This window comes from Beta vulgaris, chromosome 3, assembly GCF_026745355.1.
Source record: "Beta vulgaris subsp. vulgaris cultivar EL10 chromosome 3, EL10.2, whole genome shotgun sequence".
In the NCBI taxonomy this organism is placed as follows: domain Eukaryota; kingdom Viridiplantae; phylum Streptophyta; class Magnoliopsida; order Caryophyllales; family Amaranthaceae; genus Beta; species Beta vulgaris.
This window is the reverse complement of record NC_079204.1, coordinates 26,650,876-26,663,416: the sequence shown is the minus strand read 5'-3', so window position 1 is coordinate 26,663,416 and position 12,541 is coordinate 26,650,876. Positions and strand designations below refer to the sequence as shown.

The 12,541-nt window shown below is 38.7% G+C and overlaps 1 protein-coding gene across 1 annotated transcript; it reads left to right on the top strand.

Annotated features, from left to right (window-relative positions):
- The first annotated feature begins 7,088 nt into the window (after positions 1-7,088).
- LOC104906882 (transcription initiation factor TFIID subunit 8) lies at positions 7,089-9,406 on the top strand. The gene has a single exon (XM_010695714.4). It carries the CDS (start codon positions 7,212-7,214, stop codon positions 8,031-8,033), a length of 822 nt encoding a protein of 273 aa, XP_010694016.1. The 5' UTR covers positions 7,089-7,211; the 3' UTR covers positions 8,034-9,406.
- The last annotated feature ends 3,135 nt before the right edge of the window (positions 9,407-12,541 follow it).

Sequence of the window (12,541 nt, the reverse complement as noted above, 5' to 3'; positions counted from 1 at the left end):
TGTGGTGCTTTCTAGGACTCCATATCCATTTAACTAGAAATTGAGCGGTAGCAGAAAGTTTCTCTCTTTTCTGATGCTCAGCTTGTCATTCAATAGAGTGTCTCTCATGTTTGAGGCAACAAAAATGGTGTAGGTTACATGAAGCCAGGTTTAGCTTGAGTTGGCACAGATCTAGTGCATGCATGAACTTTATACAGAATTCAACTCCTATGGTTTATATGAAATCATGATTACCTCATCAATAAAGCTACAAACCTCCCTTCATAGTGTAACTTCAGAAAAGTGGTTACCAACTTGTGTCATATCCTTCAATATGGAATCCCTTCCCACAAGACCAATTGTTCCTAGACATGTAATGTAAAGTAGTAGATAGGAGGACAGAGGGAGCTATTAGAAATACCTTAGCAAATCTCTTTGTAACGATAATTCAAGGACTATGTAAATATAATTTTGGAGGAGACATCTAGCTATTTTGATTTATAAGATTGTGCTTGATTGGCAAAATATGAGAGCTAAACATGGTATAAACACTAAAGAAATGAATCAGAGCATCAATTTTTTGGTTAGGTAACAGAATCTGTTCTGTTACTTTAAGGTAACCAACTCCGATATTTGAAAAACCCTCTCTAAGATTCCAGCCCCACAATAAAAGTAGAAATTAGATACAAGTGATCAGTCTGATCACTTAACATAGCTCAACCAGACAACTAGGTCTGACCATGAGTCGAAAACTTATTTATCAAACTCCATATCTAAATCTCCTCTATTCGGATTCGGAACTTTTAAGTCAGACTCGGATTCAAGATTTACTTTCTGAATTCAAATCGGATTTTATTGGTTCATATTCGAGTTTGATTCGAACTGTATTATCATTTATATCACTAAAATAAGACTTATAAGATAACCATCATAGTATTAAGCTATATTAACTCAGATTTTTAAAAATGCAAACTCCTTATCGTATTATAAAGTAATCTTTATTTATCAATTAATGGTTTGAAAGTAGTAATCAGGTTCGTGTTGGGTGTTACACAAACTTTAACTACTCTAGCTTAGATTTTGATATATTGTCGAATATGGATCGAACTTTTTTCTTGGGATCAAATGCACCAGAACCTTCATCTCTACAAACAACACATTAGAAAAAGGTCATCACTATACTTTCCTTCCCTCATCTTGTTTCATAACATTCAGTTTCCTCCAATCAAACTCCAAGTATTTTCTATGAAAATAGGACAATCATCTGAATCCTTCAATCAACAAGCTCACTTCCTTCCTAATCTTGCATCGACAAGTCTTAAACTTAGATTCATAAGTCAAAAAGCCATCCTCCACCAAGAAATATTTATTTTGACACATATTACTAACTAAACTAATTAAGCTCAGAAAGAGCAAGACCAAAAATGTTTAACCTTAACCCCCTCCGTCTCTTATTTTCACATTTGAGCTCAATATTTTTTTTTTTACACATCCATCTTAATACTTTACGGCCCGTTTGGTAGTTGGTCATAAATGGTAGTAATGGGAATGAATTTGTGTGTAAATTTGTGAAAAATATTATTGTCCATTCCCATGGTAATGCTAATTTATCCTAAAGTGTCTACTTTCCTTCTTGAATTTTCATTCCCATCCAATACCACCTTATAGGCGGTAATGAGGGGTAATAAAAATTGCTTCCCCTTGGAGACAAAAACACAAGTTTATGGGTGAGATTGCTTGCTCATGGAGAAAAAATACCTCTCCATGGAGATTTTAAGGATGCTTCCCTAATAAAATTACACTTAAAATTCATTCTCGTTACCGCAATTTATTAACGACTACCAAACGGACCGTTAATACTAAGCATAAAATCTATGAACCCCGCATTTCTTTCCAAAAGCAGATACGAGCTTTGCGCAATTCAGAACTGTTCTATTCATTTTTTGTTCAATCATCAATCAATAAAAGTAGTATTTCTAGTAAAGAGAGCACTCTTGTACATTAAATCAATAAAGTAGTATATTTGAACCAAAAACATCACTTTGATAATATACTACCAAAAATGATTCTGAGCAAAAAAAAAAAATGTTTAGAACAGTTGTGATTAAGGCATTTCCCGTTGATAAAATTAAGGCAAACTTGGGAAAATACATCAAGAAGGCTTAAAATTAGACAAACAAATCTGACATAGTATTATATGAATAGATTAGTAATAACATAATAATTGGAAGAAACATAAAGTACCTGAAAATAAGATTGAAAGTTCAGTTGCGAACAGGGGAAGAAGAATCGGGAAAATCAAAGGATGGTTGTTGTTGTTGTTGTTGTTGTTGTTGTTGTTGTTGCTGCTGCTGCTGCTGCTGTAATTCCTTTTCCTTCTCTAATTCCAGAGTTTGTTGGGCTTTTATTAAGAATGGTTTGAAACCGATTTGCAAGGTCAAGTATCCAAATGCTAATGCTCCGACCACTACTAACCCTGATCTCATGGCGTTCATCCTTGTTCTCCCTCTCATCTTGTAATTTTGTCTCTCACTCTACCTCCACAAAATTATTTACCAGTCACAATTTTGACTTTTGAGGGGCGGATTTCATTTTGTTTTTGTGTTTACTCCTACACTCCTAGTGTCGAAAAATGAAGGATCTTTTTTTTTTTTTTTTTTTTTTTTTTTTTTTTTTTTGGTGAACAAGGATAATTTCAAGATAAATTAAGTGTTTTGGCCAAAAAGCCTAATACAATCTGAGGCGATAAAGTTTTGACAATAATTAGGTGGAAGGGGAAAATGCCTAATTACATTAAGGGTTTTCGACCCATGCCTACTTTTTTTAGCTAATGCATCCGCTACTTGGTTATATTGCCTTCTAACGAGCTTGAGATCCATGTCCACAAAGTAATGTCGCAGCTCCCTGCAATCATTTGTAATATCACAATATATTCCTCATAACTATCTTTAGAGTTGACAAGATCAATAGCTTTTCTGCAATCCGAGTGGACAACAATGTGTGTGAAATTGGTGTTGCTGGCTATTTGTAATCCCTAACGAAGGGCAAGACATTCTGCATGGAGAGCATTTGTAGCATATAATAAACAATCTGAACCCGTGATCCAGGTGCCATAATTATCCCGAATAATACTTGCAATACTCGAAGGTGTTTCAATATTCACAAATGATGCATCAACATTCACATGGGCATAAGTAGCATAATAAATCCTCCCATTTTTTGAGATTTGAGGATCTTAGACGAGAGTGGAGGTTTGGTTGGCAATGAACTCTTTGGCAAGGTTGATGGCTTTTTTAATGGTGATTTCAGGCAATGTGTGGGGCTTTTGTTCAAAAATGAATTTATTTCTTTCTTTCCACAACTTAAAGCAAATAAAAGGAAAGGAAACATTCCAATCCAAATCACGATATTTGTGTGTGCTACTAGAGTTATGTTTAAGCCACTCACCTATATGATCATGCTCCCAAAACGCCGGGGGAAATGCAATAAGATTCCACACTTGTTGAGCCTTAGTACAATCACGGATGACATGCATGGTGCTCTCAGGAAGGTTTTTACATATTGAACAACACCAAGGACCATCCCTGAATGTGATTTCTTGAAAAAACCTACCCAGCCATAATCCTTTAGGTGGGCTCTTTCCCTCTTCCATAAGCAAACATATATTTGCATATCTTCTGCCATCTCCTTTCATAGCAATGCTATCAATTTTTAGAAGTTTTCCCATGGATTTACCTATTGTTTCTAGCGTTTCTTCCTGAAAAAATTCAACCGGAAGTTCATACAAACTTGCCCATGCGGCTCCTAACTTCGAAATGGATTTTGATGGCTTAAAACCCGGCTCCCAATTCTGGGTCCATAAATGGAAACATTGTATTAGCCATGGACCCCCTGCTAGGATGTTAGATTTCTCTTCTAAGGATGCACATTTATATGCGTAGAAACCTTTACCAAAGCAAGGAGTGATGGTATTTTGGACAACACCCAAATTTTCTTGAGTTCAGAGGCCAAGAATTCCTTTGAAAAGAATTTGCCGACGACTTTTATAATGACAGCAAGGGTCCATGGTTGACTTAACTCCTCATACTTCTCAGAAGAAATAGGAATGAAAATATCACACCCCAAATCCTCCACCGGCAGCAAGGTGGCAGCAGGGTATGCGACAGGTGGCAAAAAGGATTTTGGGGGAGGGGATGCTTCCATGGATGAGGTAGCCAAAGCTTGGCTAAAGGTTTTAGCCACAAGGGCATGAGAGGGAAGGTTTATGGAGGTGACGGTAGGGGATGCGGGGGGGACTTGTCTGGCGGCTTGGGATCGGGGGGTTGACTCTTGGATGACTGGTTGACCCCGGCAGCGAGGCTGGAGTCCACTAGGTGGAGGGTTGTTTGAGCCGTGATGGCTGGATCTCTCACTTGGGTTTCTCTCTCTCTCTCTCTCTCTCTCTCTCTCTCTCTCTCTCTCATACTATCTTTATTGTCGAAAAATGAAGGTTTAAAATGATCTTTTTATTTAGGAAAAATTGATAGGAATTGTTTTAATTATGGACGTTCCGCCATTTTCAGCTCCAATTAAGAATTATTTTGAGCGGTCTCAATTCTGTATCATGGGTTCGAGATTGGAGAGCTTGTGTTGACTATATCTTAGTTGGCTTTATACTTTTCATCTTTGACTATAACTATTGTCGTTGACTTTGACTTTTGTTGGTTTGACTTTATGACTTGACTTTTTGGTTGACTAAGTTTTATTTCCAAAAGTTTATTTATTATGTTTTCCGCTACAAAATTCTAAATAAGCTGATACGTTATCACACGGGCGATAATATTATGATAATTCTTTTAGTTTTATATAAAAAGGTATTTTGAAAAATAAAAAATTGTCGGTGTGTTACAAGTAGGCCGGCAAAAGCTAACTCAACCTGATAACTCGGCCTGAACCTACCATGAAATACGGGTTTGGTTTGAAATTTTCGACTTGAAATAAACAGTGGGTCAACCCAACCCCGACTTGGAACCTTAACGGGCTCGGTTCAGGTTGACTTTCTGAACCTAAAAAAATTGGAAAAAATTCGAATACTAACCATATTACGTCCCGATGACGATGGCGGTGTTGACGGTTCTTCGTCGTACATTGTCACAATGGTGGTTGGTCGCCGGTAGTGGTGGCTCCGTTGATGGTGAAGTTGGCTCCCGATGGTGGTGGTGCTCAAGTTGGCTCCCGATGGTGGTGCTCAAGTTGGCCCCCGATGGTGGTGGTGCTCACGGGTGGTGTCAGTGTTCAAGTACACCCAGGTATTGGTAGTGGTGCTGCTCAAGTTTGTGGTGGTGCTTAAGTTGGTGGTGCCACTGGTGGTGGTGATGGTAGTGGAGGTGGTCGGGCAGGTGACAAATGGGTCACAAAGTAAGTGAGTGAGAGTGGATGAGAAGTGAGAGTGGATGAGTGGAGTGAAATGGGAGGGCAAGGGGGGAATATAGAGAAAAATACGGGCGGCAAATAGCGATAGGGTTATTTTATGCCTTTGAAGTTCAAACCTTTGATTTAATTGGTACTTGAAGTTAGGATTTGCAATGATTTTGATTTTGTAATGTATAATTGTTGCAATCATACATCATAATCAGGTCACCTTGGGTTGGTTTCGGGTAAACCCGAAACCGAATAGGTCAGGTTCGAGTTATAATTTTTGACCTGAAACTAAAATCAGTTTAGATTATGGGTAATTGACCCGAAATATAAGTCAGGTCGACCTGAACCCAACCTGATTGCCACTCCTAGTAGAGAGGGAGAAGAAGAGGCGCGTAGTTTAAGTCATATGGATATTATAACTCCTCTTTAGTGTGACCAGCTTATTAAAGGGCCAAGCTAGGCTTTGTAATGAAGCCTGCGTCCCCTAAAAAAAGCCCAAGCGTAAAATTTGTTTTCGAAGGGGTTACTTTTCGTAACAGGAGTTACTTTTGAATCCGTTTTCACAGGGGTTACTTTTCATAACAGGGGTTACTTTTGTTGAATCTATATATGTTTTTTTTCTTTCAATTTTTAGGTGTTAATTCTAGTGAAACTAAGGGTTACTTTTTCGAATGCTAAGCAGTTACTTTACTGAAACCGGGAATTACTTTTTGTAATGATAAGGGGTTACTTTAACGGAAAGTATGGGTTACATTTTGTAATTATAAGATGTTACTTCTACGATAAATAGGGGTTACTTTTACTGAAACTATGGGTTACTTTTTCAAATGCTAAAGGTTGCTTTTTTGTAATGTTGAAGGGTTACTTTTTAGTGAAAGTATGGGTTACTTTTTGCATTATAAGGGTTACTTTATACAAACACCAAACCATTTCTCAATCTCCCTCCCCTCTCTTTGATCAAACCATGGAACCACCACGTCCTCCTCATCATCATCACCACCACATCACCACCGCAACCACTGACTCAAATAACCAACCACCATCACTGGCCTCTCAACTCCTCCATCAAACTATTTCAAATACATGCCTCAACTTCCATAACTCCACCACCATCATTAGATCGCGAACGAGGTTCATATGGCCTCATCAACTACCAAAAAGGCGGCACCAAAATCGTCGAATACCTCTCTTCAATCGCCGCCGAAGTTTTCCATCGCTTGCAATCTTCAGTCTTCGGGAAATCACCGTTCGCGAACTCAAAGAACTTCGTAAATCTTGTCAAAGATCTTCTCCATCAACGACAATTACTCGTGGTGCTCCTCTTTGTGGTCCGCCATTGCAGCTTTAATGGCAGAAGAAACTGAGGAGAGAGAAAATGGAAAATGGTGAGAGAGAGAGTAGGATTTTTGTTGGGAGGAGGAGAGAGAAAATGACAAATGTGAGGAGAAGATGAATTGGGGCGGGGAAGGAGGAAGAAGTACAGTATAGCAGTTGGAGATTTGAGGGAGGAAGGAGAAAGGAGGATGAGGATTGTTTGGCTGCACGGTTTGTTTGTGTGTGGCCTGCTTTACCAAAAACTGACTGATTTTTTTTTACTTAAATAGCTACGAAATAATAGTTACGAGTTGAAAAATAAGTTAAAAAGTTAAATGATGTGATCAAAATAAAAGTAGCTACTAGTTTTTTTTTTAAAAAAAGGTCACAAAACATTCTCAAAAAATAAGTTGTACATGTACAATATTGCCCCTAAAGAACCCTTGGAATTTCATGGTTTTAAAAGAACCCCGCCATGATTGATGATCCAATCCCCACCGTGAAACTGAAACCCCCAAATGTCAAACCCCAAACGCCCAAAACCTTCCATCCCTCTCACTCTCACCCTTCCCCCCTCCGAATTTTCCCACACCCTCGCTAAAACCGCAGTCGCGCAAATTCTGAAATCCACCGGTTTCAAATCCTCCAAGTCTTCCGCCCTCGAAACCCTAACTCGCATCACCACCCTCTTCCTCCAATCTCTCTCCACCTCCGCCGCCTCCAACGCCTCCCATCTCGGCCGCACTCAAGCCAACATCTTCGACATCGTTTACGCCATCGAACACCTCTCTCTCTCCTCTCCTTTCTGCCGTCCTTCCAAAACCGTCCAAGACTTGCACTATTTCCTTCGTCAACTTCCCTTTTCTCGGAGACTTAAACTTCCTTGTGTTGTTGTAAGTGCTGTCACCCATTCTTCACTAGCGGAATCTAATGTTTCGTCATCAACGGGTGGTAGTATCAGTATTAGTAGGGGTCCTGAGATTCCGAGATGGTTGCCGGAATTTCCCGAGTTTAGACCGGATAAAAGCGTGGGCTTGAACGATATGGAGGAGGGTTTGTGGGAGGAGAGTCGAATTGAGTATCGTCCGTTAAAGGCCGCGAAGGCGAAGGCGGAGAAGGGGAAGAAGGAGAATGTGTTGCAGGGGAGGAGAGAGAGAGTCAAATTTAGATTGGTGGCAAGGAAGATGAATGCTAATCGAAGTGGTTTGGATGAATTGGAACTTCGTAATGGGGTTTGTAGGGGAGGTAAGAGGGTGTGTTTGATCAAAAACATTAATGCTAGTGTGTTTTGTGAAGATGAAGATGATGATCGTCAAAATTGTTTAATTAATGGCTTATGAAGATATAATATTCTTTATTTTTTATTTTGTTTTTGAGAAGATGATCTTAATTGAAGATGATCTTAATTGAAGATGATTTTGGAGTGAATTGCTTAGAGCTTTCGAGTGGTTTGGTTGCGGATTCTTATGATTAAGCGCAAATTTTGGGTTTCATTGCGAAGTTAAATTGAGTGTATATATAAGATTTATATATTAGTTTGAGGTGTTCAACAAAGCCGGAATTTGTTGTTTAGAAGCCTAAGGTAAGAAATATGTATCAAATGGGGATTTGAATCTCCCCTTGATTCGAAGTAAACTGAACCGTTACATGCTATATATGTTTTGAATGAGAATTACATTACTATTTGGCAATTTGTTCCTTGTTTTTAACTCTTCTTTTTTTGGTTGAAACTTTATTTGCTGGTATAACTACCAAATTGGGAGCAAGAACTCAGAGATCGCAGCTCCTGTTGCCTTCATTAGTTTGATCACGGTGATGGTATTAGAGTTTTGTCTCTGCTTTTGATCAAGCTGATGGTATTAGAGTTTTGTCTCTGCTTGCTGAGTAGCTTGAGCTCCTGTCCTCCCCTATGGTGAGTTGATATTACTTGTGTACCTAGCTTTCGTTTGGGCGCATTCGCTATCGTGGTATTGATATGCTATATAGAAAAACTTGCCGTATTGTTTTAAAATTAATCTATGATCATTGCCATTTTAGAACAATATTAAGGTAGATGAACACTAAACAATGGGCCTCAATGGCGAAGAAGGGCTATTGATGATATGTTTATAGAAGTTTCTTTAATTTTTTGTGTTGGAGCATCCTCGCACTGTGTTTAGATTACATAAGTTGAATTGAGGGGAGGGAGGGAGAGTGATGGATCTATATTCTTTGGTTTGTATATGGTTAGGTATTAGTGGACCTAGGTTTTTTAGTTTTGGTTTTGGGGCAGCTCAATCCACAAAATCAACAACCTAAGTTTTTTAATTTTGGTTTTGGAGGCTGCTGAATCCACAAAATCAACAGGTACGCAACCTAAATACCTAATAAAAAGCTAGACAAAACTTTTCTTGTATAGTTTTTCAATTGACACCTCTTGCACAATGTAGGTAACCCACTATGGATAAGGAAAGGGAAGCGTTGCTAAAAGGGTCCATCCTATCCCCTTCAATAAAGAGCTCGTGTTGAGTAGGGCTTGTACCATTCCTACGTCACATTTAGCTTAGCCGAATAAGTAGAATTTTTCTTGATAAAACCATGTTTATCCAATATTGGAAAGATTTGGAGGGAAATGCAAACTCAGTTCCCGTTCCCCCTTTCTTTCAAGAGTGCTATCCAATCACACTGATACTTGAACATGGTTTATTTCTGTTTATGTCGCTCTATTTGCATAGGCGAATGTGTTAGCTGTTGTATTCGATGTACTAATCTTCCAGGAATTTACAACTCCAAGCTGCTAGCTGAGAATGTAGATGCAATTGGTACATAAGATACCCTATGAGTGACTAGGCACATTGATGTTTATTCGTTGAAAAGGATGTAGCGTGGGTGTGACAAAAATGTGGTGAAAATACTTGCAACAGGTTATGATATCTGAATGACGGATAAATATCGTTTTAAGTAGATTAAGGCACAAGTATAAAGAATGAGATTATGCTGATTGGTTGGAGCATCGTTTTAGTTTGTACTGACTATCTTTTTTTTTTTTTTGACAAGTAGTTTATATTGACTAACTTTTTTTTTTATAAAGGTAAGGAAAAATAAGGTTAGGAGACACTCCGCACGAGGGGAGCTCCAAGCTTATTGTTTACAAATATTGAATGAAGAGCTGAATGAGTACAATTTTCAATACAAAAACTAGAATCTATGAGGTGACCAACATTGGCAATTCAATCTGCTGCTTTGTTAGCTTCCTGGTAGACATGTCGAATAGTCCAAATAGAAAAGGAGTGGAGTGAAGTCTGGATATCCTGAATGATGTGTGCGATCGACCAAGGAGGGGACCAGACGCTCTTGATGGAGTTGATAACCATGATGTTATCTCCTTTGATGTGGAGATGGGTAATAGCATTTTGAATAGCACGCCTAACTCCATGCTGAAGGGCAATAGCTTCGGCAACCAGAACTAGAAAAATACCAAGGTTTAAGGCTGCAGCTTTGACTAAGTTAGTATCGGGATCTCGAAGGATAAAACCTGCTGCTGCTGACGAATCACAAACTGAACCGTCGAAGTTGAGTTTGAAAAATGGAGACGATGGAGGCTCCCGAGCCACCAGGATGGAAGAAGGGTACTTGGGAGTGGAGGGGTGGAAGGAAGAGGGGGGAAAAGGGCGAGCCACAGGAATTGCAGTAATCAATTGCATTCCTAAGACTCCATTATGAGAAAAGAAATTTTGCTTTATGAAAAATCCTATAAATATTAAGCGAGTTGTTATGAAAGATGATATTGTTTCTTTCTTTCCAAATACTCCAAATGAAGAAGACAAATTTAGAAGCGTAGCTGTTATTCTTTTTAATATTAGAAAGAGTATCTAAAAGAGGGGCTCGAGTTAAGGAACGAGATTACCAATCGTTAAGTTCTTTAAGCTGCCAAAGAGGGAGGAGCTTGGAACACTGTCCAAAGATATGATGTATGGATTCCTCATGGGTGGCACAAAGGGCGCAATGACTAAAAGGTAAGATATTTCTTTTTGCAAGGGTTGCACGAACCCCAAGACTATTATGGCATATCTGCCATAGAAAGATCTTTAGCTTGGGCGGGATATCGAGATTCCAGATCCAGCGGTGAGACCATTTTTCCTTGCTAGCTGGGAGGTTATTAGCCAGCCAAGTAGCAGACTTAACTGTGAATAGTCCCGAAGGACTAGGGCCCCAAACTGGTTCGTTAGCGAGGGGGGCAGATGGTAAAGAGATGCCTTTAATGCATTTGATGATCCTAAGATTTGTATGGTAAAATGAAATCTTTTAAAAGCAGGTTAACATCAACCTGGTTTATATTTAGCTTTAAGACTGTCATTAAGTTTTCCTCTATGCACCAGTTATGGAGCCAAAAAAGAATTTGAGAACCTTCTCCGATTTTCCAACGAATGCCTTTATGGACTAATGGTCGTTGACGTAAAATTTTTCGCCAAATGTGTGAATCATTTGGCTTAGGTTTGTAGTTAAAAAAAGGATTGATTTTGAAGATATTTGTTGGAAATTAATTTAACCTAAAAATTGCGAGGTTTGGTGAGCATTTTCCACCCAAGTTTTGCAATAAAGACTTTATTCATTGACAAAAATTTCTAAGGCCTAAGCCCCCATGGGATTTTGGTCTACAGATTGTATCCCATACGATAAGTGGGGTTGAATTTCTTTCCTTATTTTGACGCCAGAAAAATTTCCTATGAAGAGAATCAATAGATGAGGAGATGTCAGGCGTCAACATAGTTGAAGCACATGTATACGTCGGAAGGGCCTCGAGGTTGGCTTGGATCATAGTTAATCTTCCTGCTTTGGATAGGAACCCAGATTCTCACATATTAATTCTTTGCTCTGTTTTTCGGACATGGGCAAGATATGCTTTAGAAGGATGGTGGGAGCTGAAGAAAACTTCAAGATATCTCCCCAAAGATGAATTATGGAGCATATTAAAGTGGCTAGCTAAAGTCACTTTACGAGGCTGGTTGACCTTTTCGGAGAAGATGATCGATGATTTATGAAATTAATTAATTGACCAGAGAGGGAATAAAAATCATCAAGTACTCTTTTTAGATTGGTACATGCGGACGAAGTAGCTTTGCAAAAGATGAGGCTATCATCCGCAAATAGAAGACAAGGAATATTAGCAGTTCTCGGGAGGAGTTTAAAACAAAGCCGGAGTTAGGGACTTGGCTTTGGATAGTCAACTTCCTTATGAGCACTTCCATACGAATAATGAATAGGTAGGGCGATAGGGGGTTACCTTGACGAAGGCCTCTAGAGGGGCGGACCATGTTCTTGACAAATCATGGTGGCTCGGTTTTTGAATTATAAGAGCATGACCACTTATGCCGCTAAAAAACATGTCATCCCTTTCTCTCATCAACTTTCTCTCTCATTTTACAAAAGTTTGTCATGTCTTATGGCCTATTTTGACAAATGCACCCCACTCATGACCATACTTTTTATGCTCTAAGGGGCTTTTATGTCAATAAGGCATATAGCTCACGGCCACCCCCAAGAAAGGGAATATCCATTGCATAAAATCCTCGTCATTGAACCTTTAGAGTGACTGAAACCAATTAGATCTGCGGAACTCAGTTTTCTTAATTATTTTTTTTAAATTATTTGACCTAATTGAAATTTATTTGAACTTATACTTCCTCCGTTTCTTATTGATTGTATGACATGAATCTGAACTAAATTGACTTGACTATAGAATCATGTGACTAGAATTGATTACTCTACTATACGAAACTCAAACGTGACTTAATTAATATAGTCGATCAAATCACTAAATTGATCTTAATAAATTTGATACATATGATCAATTTTTCACATCTTAAAG